This window comes from Ovis canadensis, chromosome 25, assembly GCF_042477335.2.
Source record: "Ovis canadensis isolate MfBH-ARS-UI-01 breed Bighorn chromosome 25, ARS-UI_OviCan_v2, whole genome shotgun sequence".
Taxonomy (NCBI): Eukaryota; Metazoa; Chordata; class Mammalia; order Artiodactyla; family Bovidae; genus Ovis; species Ovis canadensis.
The window spans coordinates 43,359,909-43,381,506 of record NC_091269.1 but is presented as its reverse complement, the minus strand read 5'-3'; the positions used below and the strand labels follow the sequence as shown (position 1 = coordinate 43,381,506).

The 21,598-nt window shown below is 50.0% G+C and overlaps 1 protein-coding gene across 9 annotated transcripts in view; it reads right to left on the bottom strand.

The window, feature by feature from the left end:
* The window catches only part of TSPAN15 (tetraspanin 15), a 90,427-nt gene that overhangs the window by 36,251 nt on the left and 32,578 nt on the right, over nt 1-21,598 (bottom strand). Inside the window, exon 1 of one of the 9 annotated variants that reach the window (XM_069571960.1) lies at nt 20,288-21,287. The exons of 5 other annotated variants lie outside the window; for them this stretch is intronic. In XM_069571960.1, the coding sequence (XP_069428061.1) occupies nt 20,288-20,383 (96 nt within the window). In that variant the 5' untranslated portion in view covers nt 20,384-21,287. Of the gene's footprint in view, nt 1-20,210; nt 21,288-21,598 lie in introns of those variants that run through there. 3 more of the 9 variants (XM_069571967.1, XM_069571966.1, XM_069571959.1) reach the window with 3 other exon arrangements.

Below are 21,598 nucleotides of genomic sequence, written 5' to 3'. Positions count from 1 at the left end.
ACTGCAGCAACCTAGATGCTAGGTGATGGTGGCCTGGACCAGGACGGGCATGTGCAGGTAGCAAGAAGCAGGCAGACTGGATATATTCTGAAGGAAAATCACTGACATCATTTAAGCAGGGAGTCCCATGCTCAGATTTGCTTTCAAAAGTTATTTGGTAGAAAGAATATTCACACAGCCTCAGGTGTCACCCACAGCTCAGGCATTCGTTACCACGGGGAAATGCATGCTTGCAATGGAGAGGGCTGGGGGTCAAGGCTGGCATGGAGAGCAGCTGAGTGGCTGAGCATCACGCTTCCTATACCTTCCACATACCCTGTGAAGCACTCATACGGGAAATTTATGTTGTTGTTATTCAGTCACTAAGTCATGTTCGACTCTTTGTGACCCCAGGGACTGCAGCACACCAGGCTTCCCTGTCCTTCACTATCTCCCGAAGTTTGCTCAAACTCATGTCCATTGAGTCAGTGATGCCATCCAACCATCTCATCTTCTGTTGCTCCTTCCCCCTCCTGCCCTTAATCTTTCCCAGCATCAGGGTCTTTTCCTTTGAGTCAGCTCTTCACATCAGGTGGCCAAAGTATTGGAGCTTCAGCTTCAGCATCAGTCCTTCCAAAGAATATTCAGGGTTGATTTCCTTTAGGATTGACTGGTTTGATCTCCTTGCTACCTAGGGGACTCTCAAGAGTCTTCTCCAGCACCACAGCTAGAAATGTATGGCCTGAACCTAATTACCAGGAGATCATAAAGTAAATCCAGAATGCTGATATTCTACAGAACAAGGGCCTGGAGGCTTCAAAGGAATCAAAAGCAGTGAAGAGAGTCTAGGTTAGGGGAGATGAAAGAGACACGTCACAGCCGAAACATGTGGACCTAGATTGGGTAAAATATTCACTACAAAAGACATTTGGTGAACAAGGAGGGAAATCTGGATATGGACGGCATAGGTTCTATCTAACGGTATTTGTTTTCAGATGGACAATGGCAGCATGTGGAAAAATGCCCCTTTTGGAAACCTGCTTGCTGGGGTATGTAAGGCTGTGGTCACAAAAGCTGCAGTCAAAAAAAAAGAAGTATTAAGAGAGAAGGGTTTGGGGGATGAAAGATAGGGAGAGAGATATTAAAACAAGATGCTAATAATAACATACAGGTATTCTTTGAATTCCTCTTTCAAATTTTCTATGGGTTTAAAAATTTTTTTTCAAAGTTCATTTCCCTGTCACGGCTAATTAGGCACTATTGATTTAGTGCTTTCCATCTTACGCAAGAAGCTTCTCCCACTCCAACCCAACCAGACCCCAGGCAGCCAAGCCAAGGAACAAAGAGGCTCCACCCCACACATCCATACACGCTGCTGCTACTAAGTCGCTTCAGTCGTGTCCGACTCTGTGAGATCCCATAGACGGCAGCCCACCAGGCTCCCCCAACCCTGGAACTCTCCAGGCAAGAACACTGGAATGGGTTGCCATTTCCTTCTCCAATGCATGAAAGTGAAAAGTGAAAGTGAAGTCGCTCAGTCGTGCCTGACATCGCGACCCCATTGACTGCAGCGTACCAGGCTCCTCAATCCATGGGATTTTCCAGGCAAGAGTACTGGAGTGGGGTGCCATCGCCTTCTCCGATCCATACACGCTGGTTATCTGCAAACAGAGCATCTATGGAGTGTCCCTGCAGACTGTGGGCAGCTGGACCCAGGTCTCATAGCTCTTCAGAACATCGCCCCACAGCACCTGGCACAGGGCCGAGCAGGTGCCACTGGTGATTGGGGCGGGATGAAGGGGTGGGACTCAGGGAGTCCGGTGTCTAGGCTCCAGCCACTGAGCAGTGCTCCTTCCAACAGGAAGAGGCAGAAAGAGGGCTTGTGCAGGCAGGGCCGGCAGATCCACATGGATATCCCAGCCCAGCAAGCCTCTCCCTCTCCACTTTCTTTCTCTTTAAAAAAATATTTATTTATTTTATTTGGCTGTACCGGGTCTTAGTTTCGGCACTCAGAATAGTTGATCTTCATTGCGTCGAGCAGGATCTTTAGGTGGCATTCAAACTCAGTTGCAGCATGTGGGATCGAGTTTCCTGACCAGGGATTGAACCCAGGCTCCCAAGGAAGCTCCTCCTTCTCCACTTTCTGAATTTCCCTAAGCCAGGCCCTAGTATTTCTTGGTGGATTAGGCAAATGTAGGCAAGTAACACATGATCATCTTTCCTGGGACTCCAGAATCTGTATCATTTGGGGCCTCAGAGATCACCCCTCGTGTTTCAGATGCACTGGGACCTTTTTTGTCAAAATGAGATTCAATGTATTACTGGATCCTGATTACTTTTTCTAATGCACCGTGAGACACATCTTAAGGACAACTGGCAAAGTTTTCACATGGACTTGTTTTTTTATTAGGCATGATGATGGTGTTGTGGCTATATCTAAGGACACTTTTTTTAAAAGGAGATGCATCCTGGATATCTGGGGTGAACTGTCTGCAACTTATTCTGACATTGCCACATGTTAAAATGATTGATTCTGGCTAGCGGGCATATATTGGAGAAGGCAATGGCACCCCACTCCAGTACTCTTGCCTGGAAAGTCCCATGGATGGAGGAGCCCGGTGGGCTGCAGTCCATGGGGTCGCTAAGAGTCGGACACGACTGAGTGACTTCCCTTTCACTTTTCACTTTCATGCACTGGAGAAGAAAATGGCAACCCACTCCAGTGTTCTTGCCTGGAGAATCCCAGGGATGGGGGAGCCTGGTGGGCTGCCGTCTATGGGATCTCACAGAGTTGGACACGACTGAAGCGACTTAGCAGCAGCAGCAGCAGTGGGCATATATGGCTTCCCTGTACCTCAGCTGGTAAAGAATCTGCCTGCAATGCAGGAGACCTGTGTTCAATCCCTGGGACAGGAAGATCCCCTAGAGAAGGAAATGGCAACCCACTCCAGTATTCTTGCCTGGAGAATCCCACGGACAGAGGAGCCTGGCGGGCTCGTCCACGGGGCCCCAAAGAGTTGGACACGACTGAGTGACTAAGCACAGCACAGCAAAGTAAGCTTATGGGTATTCACTATCATTCTTTCACCTTTTTTATGTTAAAAATTTTTTTTACAATAAAAATATTGAAGCAGCAAGCAAGGTCCAAGTTCCATTTCTTCTATGAGAGGATTATGTTCACAGTCTGAGTCTCCCTTTGGCCTGGGAGGTCTCAGTGGTCACAGCCAGGGGCCGGCTCAACGAGGGCTCAGGGCCGGCAGCTTCCTCTGGCCTGGAATTAATGCCCTCACCAGATGTTCCACTAACTGCCAACCAGGACTAAATACTGGCTGTGCTGGGAACCTGCCTATTACCCATCCAGCAAGAACACAGGAAAACAGCACCCGGGGCTGTGGGACATGCTCCTCCTATGCTTGGGGGAAAAGCTTGGAGAAGGGACAGAGAGAGTCCCTCGTCACCTTTAATTGCATCCTTCTCTGCTTTAAGGAAGTTAGAACAGAGAAGATGCACACGGGAAACCAACAATATGAGGTCAGCCGGTGCCAGCCAAAGGCCATGTGAACTGCGCTCCCTGAGGCTGGGCTGGTGGGCAAAGAGCATGTGCCAGCTGAGCCCACTTAGAAGCTGTGTGACCTTGGATAGACCACTTTCCTCTTGGAGAGTCAGCTGACTCTGCTGCTAAATAGGAATGATGTGTGTGTGTGCACACACTGTCATGTCTGACTCTTTGTGACCCCATGGGCTGTAGCCCCCAGGCTCCTCTGCCCATGGGGATTCTTCAGGCAAGAATACTGGAGTGCATTGCCATCCTCTCCTCCAGGAGATCTTCCCAACCCAGGGATCAAACCCAGGTCTCCCACATTACAGGTGGATTCTTTACCATCTGAGCCACCAGGGAAGCCCAGGAATACTGGAATGGGTAGCTTATCCAGGGGAACTTCCCCACCCAGGAATTGAACCAGGGTCTCCTGCATTGCAGGCAGATTATTTACCAGCTGAGCTACCAGGGAAGCCCTCTTTACCACTAGAGCCACCCAAAAAGGAATGATAATACCTGCCTAATGGTCACTCAAAGGACCCAGTGAGAAGGGGAAGTTCCTTTGTAAAGTGCTGTAACACGTAATGGGAATCCCCATTCTTTCGTAAAGGTTCAGCAGATTCAAAGACTATTAAGTGCCTACACCTGACCGGGAAATGCCACAATTTTTCTTTAAATTGACTGACTTTTCTTACTAAGATAAATACGGTCCTGACCTAGCCTAATCTACATCTATGAAATCATAAATCTGAGGTACTAATTATTTTCTTTAATACACATTACACCGAATACACACATATTAAATTTTAAAATGTCCCCCCTAGAAGCACCTAAAATCACTGTGGACCACCAGCACTAAGGAGATGGTGCTGTTCCAGTCCCCTTCTCTTATTTGGCAGATGGGCATCTGAGGCCCAGAGAGAAGCAGTCACTCCCACAAGGTCACACAGCACATTAGCCTTCGGTCAGCAGCCGTGACCCAGGCCTCCAGACTCCCAAGGCCAGTGCTCTCTCCACGGCAAGCTGCCTTTTCCCATCGGGAACAAAGAATTCTCACACCCTGGCACATCCTCTCCTAAAAGAAAAATTTTTAAAAACCTCTTTCTGAAGGACAGTGATGTTTCTGAAGGCTCCATTTCTCCCTTCCTGTAGCTCCTGAGAGCCTACAGCCTGAAGAGGACTGGGCACCTGGGCCACTTCAGGGCTGCCCCTGCCCTTTCCACAGAGTGGGGCAGTCAACCCATCTCCCTGAGGAGCCCAGGGTCCCTGCCCCAGAAAGTCGGTCCCCACTCCAGTGCCCTTTCTCCTCTAGCAGCATCTTAGGGAGAACCTGACAGCCCCTGTATGCCTGCATGCACGTGTGCATGCTAAGATGTTTCAGTCGTGTCTGACTCTGCGACCCTAAGGACTGTAGCCCACCAGGCTCCTCTGTCCATGGGATTCTCCAGGCAAGAATACTGGAATGGATTGCCATGCCTCCTCCAGGGGACCTTCCCGACCCAGGGATCAAACCCACGTCTCTTACACTGGCAGGCAGGTTCTTTACTACTAGCGCCACTTGGGAAGCCCCAAAGTATTTCCTGTATGCTTAGGAAATGTTAAATGAGTGACTAAAGGATAGAACCAAAGAACAAACAACTCATCCCCAAACAGCCCACCTCCCTTAAAAGTGTTCTCCTCCTAAAGACAAATACCTGGGACAGGAAGGCATCGAGAAGTTTGCCAGAAGAGAGAGAGTAAGGCTTTGCATTTACTTGCAAGTCCCCTAACCTCTCTGAGCCTCTCTTTACCTGGGTGTAGAGTGGGGCAATAAGCCTAAAACTGCTCTCAGGGTTGCTGGAGGATTAAAGGAAAGAATGTCTAAGAAAGAGCACAGTCTAGCACATAGGAAGGGCTCATTCATTGTTAGCTTTTAAAAGACAAGAGTCTTTCCTGGCAATCCAGGGGTTAAGACTCCTCACTTCCACTGCAGGGGAGCACGGGTTCAATCCCTGGTCAGGGAACTTAAGATCCCACATGCCCAGTTAAAAGGTAAGTTAATACTAGAAATGTAATTTACTATATGATAAATATAGTTAACACTACTGTATGTCATGCGTGAAACTTTTTAAAGAGTAAATCCTAAGCATTCTCATCACGAGGAAAAATTTTTCTATTTCTTTAATTTTATGTCTATTGATATATCAGATGATGGTAACTAAAGTTACTGTGATAATCATTTCATGATTTAATTCAAACCATCATCAAATCATTATGTACACCTTAAACGTATACAGCTGGAATAAAAATATCTCAATAAAGCTGGAATAAAAATTAAAAAGACAAAAGAGGAAGCACAAGGCACAACCAGATTAGACAGAGGGCAGACAAGGGAGGTTTTCTAATTGCAAAGGGAAAGCTTAATTCTAAGTAAGGTGAGTAAAAGAGACTGCAGTGGAAAAGGAAGACAAAAACAGGGCCGCTCCTGTCTCAGGACTGTGGGCCCCTGAACAACTCCTGTCCTCCTCTTCTTTCTGCTCTGATGCTAAGCCCACCTCCTCTCCAGGATGGAAAGTCAAGTGGCTGCTTCCGCCCAGAACCCAAGCCTCCACTGCTGACTAAGCCTCCCCAGAAGCCTCCCGGGAGCTGCCGGCCGGCTCCACCCCAATCACAGAACGTCTGCCGCTGTCCTGAGCACACTGCTAGGACGCAGTGAGTGCCAGCCTCTCAAGGGACAGGGACATGACTGGAACATCTGTCCCCCGACCCAGCATAGCGTCAGGCAAATAGAGCTTCCTCGTCAAAGGCTGAAGAGAACCAGGTCAGAGGCAGGTACAGAGTTCCCGCTGCCTGAGTTCTTTCTAGCTCTGCAGAGAAGGCCAGTCTGTGACAGGTCACACATCAGGCCTCTGCAGCAGGTGCAGCAGCAGGCCCGTTTACAGGGGAGGACACCAACAATGCCAGAGAGAGAGGTTGTCACTGGGGTGAAATCACGAAGCAGTTCCTATTGTCCCCTCTGAATGGAGGTATTCGAACCAGAGGCACTTTCTGTGTGGTCTGGTCTCAGTTCCCTCTGCTCCGGAAGGAAGGTGTTGCTACACCAGATGCTCTCCATGGCCCTTCGAAGTTCGCCCAACTGGAACTCCACCACATCCTAAATGCCCCAAGGGGTGGGTGACACTCCTGTTCTGAGAGGTTGTAGGGGAACAGTGGGTGTTTCACAGCTCCGCTCGGCAAGCAGCTTAGATTTAACTATTTTCAGAATCTGGAAGTCCTTCCTGAGAGCTAACTTGTACTCCCTTCCCATGCTTTAGCTTCTTTCTATCAGGCTTTCCTCGCAGAGGAAAAACCCTTGAGAAATCAGTTGTAGAACACAGCCTTCGATCTGCTTGGGCAGAGGCTGGAAAGGGGCTGGACCTGCGTGGAGCCGGGCCGCTTGAGAGGCGGGGCTTCGTGAGGGGCGGGGCCCCAGTGGGGTGGGACGATGGGCCTTCAACCTGGCCAGCCAGGTTCCTCCCCCCGCCCCACCCCTTCTCCTCCGCATTCAGCACCTGCTGAAGGGGAAGGAATTTTCAAGGCCTTGCTCAACTGGGCCCCTCCCTAGCCAGGCAACCGGGAGAAGCAGAAAGGGTTTGCACTGGTTCTCTGGGCTGCCACAGCAAATTACCACAAAGGGCTTAGAACAACGGAAACGCACTCTCAAAATTCTGGAGGCCAGAACCGCACAATTGCACTCATCTCACATGCTAGTAAAGTAATGCTCAAAATTCTCCAAGCCAGGCTTCAGCAATACGTGAACCGTGAACTTCCAGATGTTCAAGCTGGTTTTAGAAAAGGCAGAGGAACCAGAGATCAAACTGCCAACATCCGCTGGATCATGGAAAAAGCAAGAGAGTTCCAGAAAAACATCTATTTCTGCTTTATTGACTATGCCAAAGCCTTTGACTGCGTGGATCACAATAAACTGTGGAAAATTCTGAAAGAGACACGAACACCAGACCACCTGACCTGCCTCTTGAGAAACCTGTATGCAGGTCAGGAAGCAACAGTTAGAACTGGACATGGAACAACAGACTGGTTCCAACTAGGAAAAGGAGTACGTCAAGGCTGTACATTGTCACCATGCTTATTTAACTTCTATGCAGAGTACATCATGAGAAACGCTGGACTGGAAGAAACACAAGCTGGAATCAAGATTGCCGGGAGAAATACCAATAACCTCAGATATGCAGATGACACCACCCTTATGGCAGAAAGTGAAAAAAAAGCCTCTTGAGGAAAGTGAAAGGGGAGAGTGAAAAAGTTGGCTTAAAGCTCAACATTCAGAAAATGAAGATCATGGCATTCGGTTCCATCACTTCATGGGAAATAGATGGGGAAACAGTGGAAACAGTGTCAGACTTTATTTTGGGGGGCTCGAAAATCACTGCAGATGGTGACTGCAGCCATGAAATTAAAAGACGCTTACTCCTTAGAAGAAAAGTTATGACCAACCTAGATAGCATATTCAAAAGCAGAGACATTACTTTGCCAACTAAGGTCCGTCTAGTCAAGGCTATGGTTTTTCCAGTAGTCACGTATGGATGTGAGAGTTGGACTCTTAAGAAGGCTGAGTGCCGAAGAATTGATGCGTTTGAACTGTGGTGTTGGAGAAGACTCTTGAGAGTCCCTTGGACTGCAAGGAGATCCAACCAGTCCATTCTGAAGGAGATCAACCCTGGGATTTCTTTAGAAGGAATGATGCTAAAGCTGAAACTCCAGTACTTTGGCCATCTCATGCGAAGAGTTGACTCATTGGAAAAGACTTTGATGCTGGGAGGGATTGGGGGCAGGAGGAGAAGGGGACGACAGAGGATGAGATGGCTGGATGGCATCACTGACTTGATGAACGTGAGTCTGAGTGAACTCCGGGAGTTGGTGATGGACAGGGAGGCCTGGTGTGCTGCGATTCATGGGGTCGAAAAGAGTCAGACATGACTGAGCGACTGAACTGAACTGAACTGCACTGAAGCCTGAAACCAAGGTGGGGCAGGGCCATGCCTCCTCCAGAGGGCCCAGGGGAATAGCCTCTCTCACCTCTTCCAGCTTCTGCAGGTGACTCCAGGCATTCCTTGGCCTCTGCATTCACACGGCTTTCCCCTTGGCATGTCTGTATTCTCTTCTGTCTCAAAGCTCCCTCTGCCTTTCTCTTACAAGGATGCTTGTCATTTCAGTTTAAGCCATGTTCTGTCAATCCAGAGTGACTTCATCACAAGATTCTGAGCCCAATTATATCTACAAAGACCCTTTCCCAAATAAGGCCACATTCACAAGTTCTGCAGCATGAACATATCTTTTATGTTGTTGTTGGGGATGCGGGGGAGGGAACCATTCAACCCAATACAGAGCTCATGGTCAGAGTCAGAAGTCAAGTCCTCATCCTTCCACTAACTGGGCCATTACATTGACCCCAAGCAGGTACATCACAGCCATCTGAAACTCTGCTTCCCTCCTTGCCGCACCTCCCCTGTAGCGTCATTACTTTAGGTCACTGACACTCAGTAGATCACAGTCAGCCTTCCAACACAATGCTAACAGATCAGCTGTTCTCAAACTGGAGACATAATTGAAGGGGAGAAATGATCACAGCTCACCCTCTAAGTGTGTGAATCCCTGACTCAAGAAACTTCAAGTCTGGTTCTATAGAAACGTCTTCAAGTTACAAAGTTAACTACAGAGAAGCATTGCCTTTAAAGCAGATAAAGGGATGTTGTAAAGATAACGAAAGGAATACAGAATTCTAGAACTATGGATACCCACCCACAACCAGATACATCTAGATCCCCAGAGAAGCCCAGCCTCCACACAGTCACCCAAATGCCAAGGCTGGTAGTCTCTACATACCTCCACCAGCCCCGACTGGGTGCTGCCAACACCCCTCACATCCCCGACTTGTCCATGCCCACCTAGCATGCTCCCTCCACTTCCAGGACAGCTCCCTCCCAGCGAGCTTCCCTCAAACAGGCATACCGACTTCCCCAGCCCACACACTGTCCAGATGGTCAGCAAGATTGGGAAAACGTTCAGCAACTCAATCAGGATTCAGCTAGTGAGAAAGTCGGCTTGGAAAGCAGGCCATTCCACCAGAATTCCCTCACAGACACCGCCATGAGCAGTTTTACTCCAGCGGCTCCTTAGAATCACCTGGGGAAGTTTAAAAATTATAGGTGCTTGGACCCCAACCCAGACCCATGGAATCAGATGTGAAAATGGATCTTAGATACATGTGCTTGTGAAATCCGTGAGATGGGAGGCCTCACAGATCCAATGGCCTAGAAGATCCTGTCTTTCGACCTCAGGAAGTGACCTAGTCTCTAAATTCGTGCCAGCCTCGGAAGCCAGCACCCCACTCCACCACAGCAGGGTATTTGGCCCTGGCCTGTGATGGGTCAGGCTGGAGGCTGCCCTCTGCCCACCACCAAGCACAATGGGCCCTTCTCTGGGCCCAGAGCCCAGCTCTCAGTGGATGCACAGGAACTGACCGCAGCCCCCTGCACTGAACCCAGTACAGCCCATCTTCTGGTAGGGATGGCAGACAGCAACAGGGAGCCCTGACTTGTCCAAGGCCACCTGCCACATCTGGGAGGCGCTTTCCAGCAGGAAGGGGAGGGCTCTGAGAATGACCAGGCCAAGGCTGTTCTTCTACCCTCTGGGCAAATATTTATTTCCCCGCAGACTAAGATGCAAATATCTCCATTAGTGAGAAAGTCTCCTTTGGAAAGAATTAAAACACAACAGGTACAATTTTCACAGTGAAACAGCTCTGGTCTCAGGGATGGAGGCAAACAGTGGGTTGTGTCAGTCATGTCTCCCTCTAGGCCTCAGTCCCCTCAGCTGTAAAAGGGGACGAGTGTCCAGCTTACAGGGTTGTTCTGAGAACCCAGAGAAGTGAAGTGCAAGTTCAGTGATGTAAGTGCAAAGCGGAGGCTCCTCCCACCCTCCAGCCTCTCTGCCAACACCCAGCAAGCAGCCACCTGGCTCCCACCCAGTGATGCCACTTCTCCCGGCATCCACGCTGATGCTTATTACACAAGACACCCTGCTAAGAGCTCTGGAAGCATTGCCCACCCAAGCCTGGTTCTGTTCAAGGTACAAGGGTTACCTCATTCCCACAGACAAGAAACTGAGGCACAGAGTTGCTCGTGACTTTTCCACGGTCACTCAGTCAATCAGACCTGCTCCCCACCCATCAGACAAGAAGCGCTCATTCTCCTAACTAGTTGCCTAGTAGAGCTGGGCCTCCAGGCCTAGTTCCCCCAGCGGCTATTTCTGACCTCAATAACCAGGCCCAAGAAACATCCAGTTCTGCAGTGACCCACCCTCCCCTCCCGAAGCTTATCTCCACTCCTTTCAGCCTGGCCTCTGCGCCCCTCCAGCCCAGCTCCCACCTTCTGGAAGTCTCCCCAGGGCTCCTCTGCAGTCACAGCCAGACAGTCGGGCAGAAAACCACATACCAGCTCCAGCTGGCCACTGCTGCCTGATTTCAGTTTCCATCTCCCTCGTGGGCTGACCTCTTCATCTTCTCTTCTCCTAATCTGCTCCTTGGTCTCCTCCTCCTGGCCTAGGCAAGAAGGCCCAGCCTGGAGCTGAACAGTGCCCCTGTTGACATCATCTGTCTGACATTCTCTGGCAAGGGCAGACCCTGCCTCTAGGCTCCCAGAAGTGCTTTTCCCATCCCCTCTTCTCTCATCTGGGTGTTTTCAGCGCCTTCTGGTTAGGCTAGACTCACATGCGCAGCATATGGCGCAGAGCCTCTACTGGTGCACCACTAAAGCCAGGAAGTAAAGAGTAGGAAGGGCCCAGCTCCTAGAAGAAGCCACATGTTCTCCCAAGGGGTCAGACTTTTCCACCCGAGGGCAAAGCCACAGCCATCTGCTCTAAGCAGGCAGAGCATCCCCAGCAGAAAGTAACCTCCTCTGATAAGACAAGTTCCAGAAGTTATCACATCTAACGTCCCAGTTCCCTTGAGCTCTGTAAGGCTCCCCAGGTAAGTCTCCATCCCTCCGTGGACCAGGCCCACAGTGAGCTGGGAGCTTCCACATCTCTCATCTTGCGGGATCCTCCCCTCAGCATCCATAGATGAGTCATCCAGCAGGCTCAGGGAGTCCTCTCTTTACTCAGAGTCACAGCAGAACCAGCACTTGATCCATGTCTCCAGATGGCACTGCCATCAAGTCCTGACAATGAAACCGCCCCCCTAGGTCACTCAGACCCCAGACTCCTCATATGACCAGACTCCCACCAGTCTCTCCTCCCGTGATTTGGCTTCCTCACGGAGAAGGCAATGGCACCCCACTCCAGTACTCTCACCTGGAAAATCCCATGGACAGAGGAGCCTGGTGGGCTGCCGTCTATGGGGCCACACAGAGTCGGACACAACTGAAGCGACTTAGCAGCAGCAGCAGCAGGCTTCCTCATGTGCTGCAACCACACTTGCCTACCTTAGGGCCTGTGCACTTACTGTTCTCTCCATCTGAGATGTTCTCTACAGGCCTTTTGTGTGGCTGGCTCCTTCTCAGTCTTTGCATGCATGCTCAGTTGCTCAGTTGTGTCTGATTCTTTGCGACCCTATGGACTGTAGCCCGCCAGGCTCCCCTGTTCATGTGATTTTCCAGGCAAGAATACTGGAGTGGGTTGCCGTTTTCTCCTGCAGGGGATCTTCCCAACTCATGGATCAAAACCACATCTTCTGCATCTCCTGCATCGGCAGGCTGATTCTTTACCACTGAACCACCTGGGAAGCCTCTCAGTCTTTGAGCTCCTCATAAAGTCTTTCCTTGACCACCCCATTTAAAGTAAGAATTTCCACCTTTCCCCACTTCCCCCTAATTTGCTCCTTAACACCTATCGCAGCTACATGTATTTAGTGGTTTGTCTGTCTTCCAGACAAGTCTATCTTGTTCACAGTTGTTTCCTGGTTAACTATCCCTGTGCCTGGTATACCCAGTAGGCATTAAATAACTATTTTGTTGACTGAATAAGCAAACAAATGGTTCCCACCCTGGAGGGAATGGCGTGTCAAGACTGGACTCTCCTGCCTTCCATGAAGACATCAATTCCAACCCACTCACATCCAGAGGTGCTCTCTGGGAAAGGTCTGTCTTTTCAATCCCCCATGCCCAGGCTTACCCAGAAGACATCTTTCCCCTGTATTTGGAGCCAGCTGCTCCAAAAATTTCATTATCAGTCCCTAGTCTGGTTGACTCTGAGTCCTACCTACCCCAGGTCGGCATTGTGAGCCACCCAGAGAGAAGAGGCACTGGGCAGGGGGAAGGAGAAGGGCAGATTGTTACTTACTCCTGCTTCTCAAGAACAACCAACCGAAGGTAGCAGTGAGCTCCCAACCCAGTCCTGCAGCATAAAACAACCCTTCTCTTACAGGAAAAGGCGGGTTTACCCACAGAAGCCTCGACTAAGCACAAAGAAACTTTCTTGGGGTCTTACTTGCTCATCTGGAAAATGAGAGCATTCGAAAATTCTCCAAACCCCTTCAGGGGCTGCCTTCTGGATTCTCTGGATTGTAAAGGTCCTGTGGCCCGGCTAGGGGAGGGACCTCCCTGGGCCTGAGGCCTGAGCCCAGCCCCAGGCCGTCTCTGGGCCCGTGACCACCTCCACTATTTAAGCTTCCTCATTTTCTTGAGTTTCACTATTTTCTCTTTGAAATGCTTGCCTAGAACAAGAAGGAAATAGAACTTCCCAATCAATCAAACACAGTAAAAAAAAAAAATTAAATATTTACATATATGTGCAAGGAAGGGACTTCCCAAGCGGTGCTAGTGGTTAAGAACCTGACTGCCAATGCAGGAAACGTAAGAGACGGGGGTTCGATCCCTGGGTTGGGAAGATCCCCTGGAGGAGGTCATGGCAACGCACTCCAGTATTCTTGCCTGGAGAATCCCACGGACAGAGGAGTCTGGCAGGCTACAGTCCCTGGGGTTGCAAAGAGTCAGACACAACTGAAGTCATTTAGCACCCACACACAATGTGTGATGAGATGTCCAAATGAGTATTTACCCCAACAATGGTCCTTTTACTGATAGCATTGAAAGTGACTTTTATTTTCATCTCTGTGCTTACCTGAATTGGTTGGAATTCTTTTTCAACTATGTGCCACATATTATTTTTGCACAAACAAAGCTCTTTTCAAAACTTAAAAATTCCTGCTGTGCTCAAGAGGGAGGCCAGTTACCTAGCTCCTTCCAGAAATGCTGTTGTCCACTTAATACCTGGAGCCCTGACAAGTGGAGGGCCACCGGGGGATGGGGGAGGGAGATACCATTGCTGGTAAAGGTCACAGTGACCCCATGAAGAAACTGAAGTCAGGTGGCTAAGTCCTGGTCTGGGTCTGTCATTAACTTGCTGTGGGGTCTCTGATCTTTGCTTCTCCTCTCCAGGCCTGTTTCCTTCTCAGTAAAATTAAAAGTTCACACTAGAGGTGCCTTCAAGGGCCCTTCTAATTGAAGAATAGAAAGGAAGGCAGGGAAAGAATGGCTAACTCTTAAGTAGCCGGTGTAGTGTTTATCACGTGGCAGGCATTGCTCTAAGCCCTTCCGATAATTAACCCATTTAAGGGTCTCAGCGACTCTCAGGTAGGTTCTGGTGTCACCTGTTTTTCAGATGAGATGACTGAGACAGACGGAAGTTAATGCCTATGTCACTCAACCTGTAAGTGTCAGAGTCCGGATTTGAACCCAGATAGCTTGGTACAGAGTCCACACTCTTAACCATTAAACTTTGGGTAACAAGAACTATGGTAATGAGGCCCATCCTTGAAGGGACAAGAAAGACTTAATATTGCCTCCAGCATTTATAACCTCCACCACCTGTCCGCACCCACTTCCTTCCCAATTATAGACACCGCTCAGCCCTGACACCCTTACCCAACCGAAAACCCTACCTCATTGTAACAGGATAGGTTTGGTGCTTTCTAGACAGCCAGTGTCTCCATGATCAGTCCAGCCCACTTTGCAAATTCAAAGCGTCAGCAAACTTGACCATTGCTGGCTACACACCCAGTTTGGCCTCTGATCCGGGCGCCCATATCTCCAATCCCTGCTTCCGAGGTATAGGTCGGGACTTAGCCACCCCAATGCAACAAGCCTTTCCTGAGCACCCACTGTGTGCCTGGCCTTGAGACCGGAAGAGGACATGAAAGAGCTACTCCCCTGACCTCCAGGAGCCCACAGTCCAGCGAGAAAAAAGTCATGTAAACAGATCTCTAGGATACCCTGTGGTCGGTGCTATAATTAGAGGTGTGTCCCCAGTGGGCTGAGGGCACATGTGTCAGAATGATTCACCCGTGCAGTGGGAAGAGGAGGCTCCAAGAGCCTGTGGATGAGCTCATTTCTCACTGAACTGGAAACGAGGACACCTGAAGGCTAGTGCCAGCTGTGCTGAGTGACCTTGAGACATGCCCTGTCGGAGCCCTGGGGTCACCCTCTAAAAAAAATAAGAGGGCCCCCAAGCATGGCAAAAGAGATCTCATAAGTGGTTCAAGGTAATGTTCATATTGACTCACAGACTAAGAGAAGTTTTTGTTGCTCACTTTCCTTCTGATCCTTCCAGTCTCATCATGGAGCAAATCTCGGCTTTGGTGTCAGTTTGTCTTTACACCTCTCAAGACATCTGCCAAGCTGCCTTTGGGACAACCCAGCCAAGCCTCAGGTTCGCAGCCTCCAGCACCCGCAGTGTCCAGCTAGGATTTCACAGTGTGATTTTGCTCCCTGCACTATGTTTATTGTCACTGTTACCAGCTATTTTCGATGAGGAGTTTTGGTTCCCCATTGTGTGTGTGTGCGCGGGCACTCAGTCGTATCTGACTCTTGTGACCCCGTGGATTGTAGCTCGTCAGGTTCCTCAGTCCATTGACTTTTCCAGCAAGAATACTGGAGTGGGTTGCCATGTAGTCCGCCAAGGGATCTTCCTGACTCGGGGCTCCAACCCGAGTCTCTTGTTTCTCTCTCACTGGTAGGCAGATTTTTTACCACTGCACCACTCAGGAAGCCTTCCCCATTGGAAGTAGTGATATAAAGCCTCCTTTTAAAAATAAATTTAAGTGTAGGGAATTCCCTGGCAGTCCAGTGGTTAGAACTCCATGCTTTCACTGCCAAGGGCACAAGTTCACTCCATGGTTGGGGTACTAAGATCCTGCAAGTCACAGGGGAAATAAATTTAAGTTTAAAAAGTGAATCGGTTTAAAGTAATATAATATTACACATAAATAATTTATAATACTTATAGCTTCTACTATGGCTGTTTTAACAACATTAATGAAAAGTTTTAATGTACGTACAAAAACAGGCAAAGCTTTTCTGTGTTATTAGGCATCCCAATAGTGATTACTACTGGTGAGGGGTGGTAGCAACTGGCAGTGGACACAAGGTGGGTTTCTGGTTCTGCTGACAGTTCTGTTGGTTGACCTGGGGGCTGATTATACAGTGATGTTCACTTTGTAAAAATTCACTAAGTTGTATACACTTAAGATGAGTGCATTCCCATATGTATATTATGTATTCATATAGCCTTTAACCCAGCAATTCCACCTCTAGAAATCACCCTGCAGACATACACACATGTGTAAAATGACACATTCAAAAATGCACTATTTGCAGTAATCAAAGACTGGTCCTTAATCTTTAGTCCTGAGTCCCCAAGCTGGAGACAGATGAAATATATTTTGGCATAGCCTGCAGTGAATTCTGGGCTTCCCAGACAGCATTAGTGGTAAAGAATCTGTCTGCCAATGCAGGAGACAAAAGAGATGTGGGTTCGATCCCTGGGTCGGGAAGATCCCCTGGAGGAGGGCATGGCAGCCCACTCCAGTATTCATGCCTGGAGAATCCCATGGACAGAGGAGCCTGGCGGTCTACAGTCCATGGGGTCACAAAGAGTCGGACACAAACTGAAGCGACTTAGCACGCATCCACAGTAAATTCTACATAGCCATCAAACAGAATGAGGCAGCCCCTATCAGAGCTCCAAAATTGACACGGATTTAAATTTAAGTGAAAAGGTAAGGACAGAACTGCGTATAGTATGCTACTTTGTGTGCGTGTGTGTTCAGTCATGTCTGACTCTTTGCAACTCCAAGGACTGTAGCCCGCCAAGCTCCTCTGTCCGTGGGATTTCCCAGGCAAGAATACTGGAGCGGGTTGCCATTTCCTTCTCCTCGGGATCTTCCTGACCCAGGGATTGAACCCATGGCTATCAAGTCTCCTGCCTTGGCAATCAGGTTCTTTACCACTAGGGCCCCCTGGGAAGCCCAGAATGCTATTTTATGCAGGGGGGGGGGGGGAAAGGGTATATAACACATGAACATGTTTGTGCCTGGGATAGTATCTCAGAAAAGAATCACAAGAAACTCCTAACAGAGACTTCCCTGGCAGTCCAGTGGTTAAGATTCTATGCTTCCAATACAGGGGGCATGGTCTGATCTCTGGTTGGGGAACTAAGATCCCACATGCCACAAGACAAGGCCAAAAAACAAAAGGAAGGCTAAAGAAACTCACAAAAGTTATGGACAGGGCATACCAGAGAGGGACTGGAGGAAGGCTTATAACTGATGATTACTCTTTCATATGTTTAAATTTTGTACAATGTCCTTGTATTTCCTATTTGATAATAAGTTTTAAAGCATAAAGTCCTACGGAAGGTGCATAGCTATGGTGAACCTTTTAGCTCCTTAGATAACTGAGATGAAAATGCTAGCTCCTTGGGCTTACAAAGCAAGTAACCCTTGGCCCCACTGCTCCTCCCAAGGGATGGCACTGAGCTAATAAGCTTTCCTGTAATGGTTTCCAAATAACAAGAAACCCAGTTAGGACAAATCACTTAAACTGGGCCTCCACCCTGAAGTCAAATTCTGGCACCTGGCAACCAAGTTGCCCTGGCAGGTGGCTGGGTTCTTGGCATGCATAAGGAGATTATTAAGCACTAATACCTCCAGGGATGGGAAGTTAAAGATTTTTAAAGTCAGTCTCAGGTGGCTGAAAAGGGAGGATTCTGAGTTCTGAGTCCCACCCTGCTCCAGAAGGGACAGAGCAAGGGCCAGAGAGTGGTCTTTTCTTACGGCTGCAGGGACAGTGGCAAGCAGGGTGTTGAAAATTCAAGTTTCATTTTAACTGTGTGACTTTCTTTTTTATAGCACTTGGTTTGTCTACGTGTCACCTTCTCCCCACATGGCTAACCCTAAAAACAATCCATTGAGGTGTGGGGCAGGATATCAGTTACCCATTTTGTAGATGGAAAAATGGAGATGCAAAGAAATTAGGAGACAAAGCTATGGTCTTTTCAGTAGTTAGGTATGGATGTGAGAGTTGGACCATAAAGAAGGCTGAGTGCCAAGGAATTGATGCTTTCGAATTGTGGTGTTGGAAAAGACTGTTGGGAGTCTCTTGGACATCAAGGAGATCAAACCAGTCAATCTTAAGGGAAATCAACCTTGAATATTCTTTGGAAGGACTGATGCTGAAGCTGAAGCTCCAATACTCTGGTCACCTGATGCAAACAGCCAACTCATTGGAAGACCCTGATGCTGGGAAAGATTGAAGGCAAAAGGAGAAGAGGGTAGCAGAGAATGAGACAGCTGGATGGCATCACTGATTCAATGGACATGAACTTGAGTGAACTCCAGGAGATGGTGAGGGGCAGGGAGGCCTGGTATGCTGCAGTCCATGGGGTCAAAAAGAGTCGGACACAACTTAGCAACTGACAGTGACAATGTTGAGAGAAGCAGTGAAGCCAAAAAAGTAACCCCCACCTTGTGACTCCTGGTCTTCTCCTATTTCCCCCTCTCCCCACCCATCAACTTTAGCCTTCTCCCTGCCAACTCTGACCTCCAGGGAAGGAGCTTCTGAGGCCAGACAAACAAGGAGCAGGCAAAAAAAATCCCAGAATCAGAATCAAGGGGCCCATGAGACCATCTAGCCCGGCAGTTTTTAACACTTATTATACACTCACCTGAGGAGGTTAAATAAGTTTAAATAAATATGTATGCCAGGGCCCAGGGATCTAGAGTGTTTTTAAAATTCTGAGTTGATTCTGGTGTAACTTTGAGAGAGAACCGCTGAGTGACAGCTCAGATCATCCCCATCCCAGTTTCACATAAAACCTTCTGCTCCTGGGACTCCCCTGGTGGTCCAGCGGCTAAGACTCCACACTCCCAATGCAGGGGGCCCAGGTTTGATCCCTGACTGAGGAAATCCCACCTGCTGCAACTAAGAGTTTGTATGCTGCAACTAAAGTTCCCACGTGCCATAACAAAGACCCAGCGCAGCCAAAATAATGAATATTAAAAAACAAAACGAAACACTTCTGCCTCCCTGGACCATCCATCAGTGAGTCTGTGCTCCAGCCCCCGTACATACTGCTCATCACTCTTGCTCATTACATAGAGTCAGAGAACTGAACTGGGAGCTGGGTGAGTCAATTCACAGCTCTGAGGCCCCAGACAGGGAAGTGACTTGCCTAAGATCTCCCATTGAGTCAGTAACAGAACAAATCAAGAATCTGGATCTGGACACCAGGTAAGGTCACATCCACAGAGGGGTCACAAGGAAAGCCTGATGGCAGATCTCGCAGTTCCCACCAGAAGAAAAGACTCAGTGAAGGTTGAGAAAGAGCCCAGAGTGTGCATGTGTTTGCAGGGGATGGGTGTCAGGTACCTGGGCAAGTCTGTCCTGTGGCATACTGGGGGCAGGGGAACTATTCTAGAGTGGCAGGGCTGGCACTGGCCTGTAGAAAGAAGTCCTCAATTTCTAGGAGGGGGCCCAGCCCAGTCCGAAATCTCCATAGTGAAACCCAGTCTACTGGGTCAGCCTACCAGGAGGGTCAGCTCCCCTGTCCATAATAACAATGGCTGGGATTTCTTGAGCTCTTTGCTGGTCCCTGTAATAAGCAACGGATTTGACCTGTTTCAGTTAATCCCCACAACCATTCTGAAAGTTGAGTATCATCACTGTTTCTATTGGCACATGAGGAAACCATGGCCTCAGGAGACGAAGTAACTTCCCCACTATCACTCAGCTGGAAAGTGGTAGTGGCAGGATTTGAAGCTGGTTCATGTCCAACCACAAGCATCCTGTCCCCCAACAGGAGAGAAGAGAAGGTAAAGTGCAGGGGCTTTTTAAAGATCTGAGCACCTAAAAGCAGCTGGAGATAGCCTCAGACACTTCTGGTGGAATCTGCCTGACCACACCTCCCACAAGGCACCTCCTTCCACCCTAGAGGAACCAGCGGCACAATGGGGAGGCATCCTGGGGGACGTTGGCAGGTATATAGTGGGACAGGATAAGGAGTCCAGGTCCCCCAACCGCAGACCACAAAGTCTGACCACTGCTCCACAGAATGATGGGTAGGCGAACTCAGTAACACCCGGCAGGCGGGGCGGGAGCGGCCAAACGTGGTAACCGCAGCCTACCGCACCAGGGCAGGCTGGTGGACTCCTAGAACCAAACTGCTGGTCAGGTGCACACAGGTGAGCCACGCGGAGCTCCATCGTCGTAGCCCTTGCCAACAAGCTCTAAGGCTCCCCACCCGGCTGCTGAAATTCAGGCTAAGCTCGAGCAGCCAGAATTTCCTGGTTCCCAAGAAAAGTGGGACGAGAATCCAGTTGTGCGCTTCTGCCCCCTCCCTGGTGCAGACAAGTCTGCACCCAACCCAACCCCCATCCCCCCACCCCCCGGCGCATCGTGTGGGTGAACAAGGGAGTGCGTTCTCCCCCTCCCATCCCGGGGCCCGACTGGGGTCACTCACCCAGAACACTGTGGAGTAGATGACGAGCGAGAACTTGAGCCAGAGGTAGGAGAAGCGCGCGCAGTAGCGCACCTGCTCCGAGTCCCCGCGGGGCATCCTGGGGGGCTCCCGGGCTGGGTCCCTCGCTGCCAGCAGCCCCACCTGCGGCTGCCGGACCGGCTCCCGGCCCCGCCACCCGCGCTCGCTCGGGGACTGACACCGGCGAGCCGCAATCACAGCTCCGGCCCGGGACCGGCCAGCCCCAGCGGCCAATGGGCGCTCGGGGAGGGGGCGGGCCTGGGGCGGGGCGGAGGCCCTGGACCCAGAGGAGGCCAAGGCAGGGGCGGGGGCGAGGGTTGTGCGAACCAGGTCGCGGGCAAATCTAGAAGCGCCAGTGCTAAGGCGCGTTGAGGGGCGTGGGAGAGAGTGTGCAGAGCGTCGCTACGGAGAGAGCTAGTGTGCTTCGTTCGGGGCACACAGATGCCCGCTTTCTATTGCGGTCCAGAGGGAAGACCATGGGGAAAGAGCAGGAATTTATGGCTTAAGGCGTTAAAAAATGTGCAATTAAGTGTGCAAGCCATGAATGGAATAAGGAAATGGAGTTGTTCAGTCTAAGCAGGGCGGGAGGGTCGCATCTGGGAAGGCGCCGCAGACCAGGGTAGGGCGGAGGGCCCTCATGGAAGGCCCCACAGTTCCTTTTGTAACAGTGGGAGGCTTTCCCCCAAGTCTCCGATCCTCTCCTTCACTGGGACTAGGTGAGGTAGCAACCCTGCCCCCATGGCCTCCTCCTCCGAGAAGCCCTCACCCACTAGCCCTAACTCAGACCTTGCACACAGCCCAGGTCTGACCCAGCCTCTTTCCGCCCAGCCTTTCCTCTGTCTGGGGTCAAAGTCTGTCTTCCTGGCTGTGAGTCTGTCTCCCACGGCCCCTGCTTGACTCACTGCTGTTTTCCTTTCCCCGCAGGACGAGCTCAGCTGGGGACTTGGGAACCAGGCAATCCATGTTTGTAGCATTCAGGAATTAAATATGAGAGTTCAAGGCAGGGCTGGGTGTGGTCCCTGGTGGCGACTTCGGGAATGGCACTCTTGTCCCATTCCCGGGATCTGAATTCACAAGCCTGCCAGAGACAGATAGAGACCGGCGGCCCAGCCCCCAGAGTTCTGCCGGTTTTACTGTAGAAGGAAGCAAGTAAGGTCTGGGTGGGGAGGGAAGCAATGTCATGCCCAGGGGTTGAAAGGAAGCCAGTTTCCTGGTACAAGGGAGCAAACCCTGCAAGATTGGGTAGAGACATGGAACCAGGGACTGCTGAGGGTCACCTTCAAATGAATAACC